Below are 2,500 nucleotides of genomic sequence, written 5' to 3' on the forward strand. Positions count from 1 at the left end.
GCTTGTTTGGCGTGTTCTGCCCCCAAATCCAGTGGGATTCAGCGTTTTCTGCAAGTGGGATCCGCAGATAACCGGGAAACTGGCTGCCTCTGCGCGTACTGCTGTTTCAAAGCCCAGGCTTAGAGTGCTGCTGCCTGCATTGAAATGTCCGAGGGGCCGGGGTAACAGGGTAAGGGTAGAGAGGCAGGCCATAGCGTGTGGACGATTTGATTTGAAATAAATAACCTTATTCCTGGAATGCGAGTTAACGAGCCAGTTACATGTCTTTGCATTCTAGATTAAATGAAGACATTACCGGTTGTTTTATTTTCTGTGTTACATTGGCCAAGTACATTTATGGGCTAGAAAAGTCGGCCCTAGGTTACAGGCACCAGGCAGCCATCTTGCCTGCTCATGCTCTTGCAATGAAGATTGATTGACAGCTGTCATGTCGTGATACGATTGGTTGAAATGGGGTCGAAATGTGATAGTACTGAATGACGTCGGCATAGATGAGATCAGGGGTTTTCAAAGTCTGAGACTGTGGGCCTCCCCCCAGACAAAGCTTGGCAAAAGGTCCCGCCCCTCGCTCAATTCCCGGATGCCTATTGGATCGTGATTGTTATTTGATCCCATATAGACACTCAACAATTGAGCCAAGATAACCTGATATTACTGTTAGACATACTTCATACTACACCAAATACATAAAAACAAAAATCTGTCTGAAGACATTTAGTTTCTGAATCTGTGTAGTGTCCAAAACTCATTTGATCGTTCCCCGTATAGTTCACTATGATCAACACCACATGGGGAATAGTGAGTGAGTGAATGAGTGAACCGTTCCGAACACGGCTAGTGTGTGCGGGGGAATAGTTCCAGGAAGTATGTTTGAATGCGTTAAAAAGAAGCTGCTCATATGCGGTCCATTCTGCTGCAACTCTACAGCAACGCTTAATCCAGGACCTTACTTCCAGGAACTATTGCGAGGTAAAAAAAAAAATTAAAAAATCCATTGGAGTGAATGGAGATAACGAGACTCTTATCTCTATGACTCTGGTTTTACAAGGGTTGAGATCCCAACATAGAAAGGTTGTGACCTCAGATATAGACTTCTGGGAAAAGACCAGACATGTCTGTTTAATCTAACTCACCCTCTCTCTCCCACCCTCTCTCTCTCTCTGTCTCTGTCTCCCCCCCCCCTCTCTCTCTCTCTGACCCTCTCTCTCTCTCTCCCTCTCTCCAGTCCTGTCTGTGCTGCTGGTGTTATTCCGGCTCTCTCTCTAACAGTATTCTACCTCTTCACCATGGGACCAGCCTGCAGTACAAGCACACTGACCACTGAGTGTGTGTATGTGTGTGTGTGTGTGTGTGTGTGTGTGTGTGTGTGTGTTTGCTTGCGTGTGTTTATATGCAAAGCAACACCAGCAGCGCAGCACCAGCAAGCCGAAGAAACGAAGATGTGCAACTGTTGTGTGTGTGTTTGAGACGTGTGTGTGTGTGTGTGTGTGTGTGTGTGTGTGTGTTTGTGTGTGTCCCAGATAACCACTATATCAATCCTCTGTTCATTTTTACTATTGAATATTGTAATTATTCATTTTTAAATATTCTATTTTATTCTTATTGTTCTATTGTATTATATTCATTAAGATGCATTATTATTATTACTGTATGGAAAACAAATATGAAGTTTTGAAAAGCACTGAAAACCTGAGAAAAAAATACTTTTATATATTTTCTCTTCGTAAAAAATAGATTTGTATTTATCAATAAAGTTCTTGTCAAAACTCAGAAAAACATATGACTCCCTCTCTTTGTGTGTGTGTGTGTGTGTGTTTGTTGTTTGTGTGTGTGTGTGTGTAACTTAATAAAGTTTCCAGTACACTGGTCACAATTAAGAGTTATTGGAAACACAAACATGTGAAGGTGTGCGTGCACACACACACACACACACACACACACACACACACACACACACACACACACACACACACACACACACACACACACACAGATCGTCATCTGGTCTCCAGCTGTGCCTACACTGTAAAGAATGAGGGATTTGGCATAACATTTTACCTTGTAACATGCAGAGTTTAGTGACTCACTACACCAACTTTTATTTGATTCACATGATTTCTGCTTCTTTCTTTCTTTCTTTCTTTCTTTCTTTCTTTCTTTCTTTCTTTCTTTCTTTCTTTCATTCTTCCTTTGAATTTGGTAATACAGGTTACAGGTACAACGACTCTATAGACTCTGTAGGTGGACTATCCAAAATAAAGTGACTCGCTATTGCAGTGAGACAGTTAGACTGACTGACTCAAATTAATTCCCCGGTTTGTCATTTTTTACAGTGTTTCTGTGTGTCTGTCACCAACAAATCCTGTAAAACTCAATATTTCCATTTCCATTCGTGTCAGACTTCAACACAACATCCTGTCTGCATTAGAACCAGGATGTGGAGGGCAGCAGATCAGGAGCCTTTATCCCTGCTGCTGTAGCCTGATATTATATTGACTTC

The 2,500-nt window shown here is 42.0% G+C and overlaps 1 protein-coding gene across 1 annotated transcript in view; it reads left to right on the forward strand.

Annotated features, from left to right (window-relative positions):
* LOC310779472 (endothelin receptor type B-like) overlaps nt 1–1,324 on the forward strand; it is a gene marked incomplete at both ends in the record, with an annotated part of 9,709 nt that extends 8,385 nt beyond the window's left edge. The window contains one exon of the mRNA XM_083640004.1: nt 1,226–1,324. Coding sequence (XP_083496130.1) covers nt 1,226–1,324 — 99 coding nt within the window. The remainder of the gene's footprint in view (nt 1–1,225) is intronic.
* Nucleotides 1,325–2,500: the final 1,176 nt, after the last annotated feature.

The sequence above is a fragment of the Poromitra crassiceps genome (genome assembly GCF_964638095.1).
Source record: "Poromitra crassiceps genome assembly, chromosome: 7".
NCBI classification, from domain to species: domain Eukaryota; kingdom Metazoa; phylum Chordata; class Actinopteri; order Beryciformes; family Melamphaidae; genus Poromitra; species Poromitra crassiceps.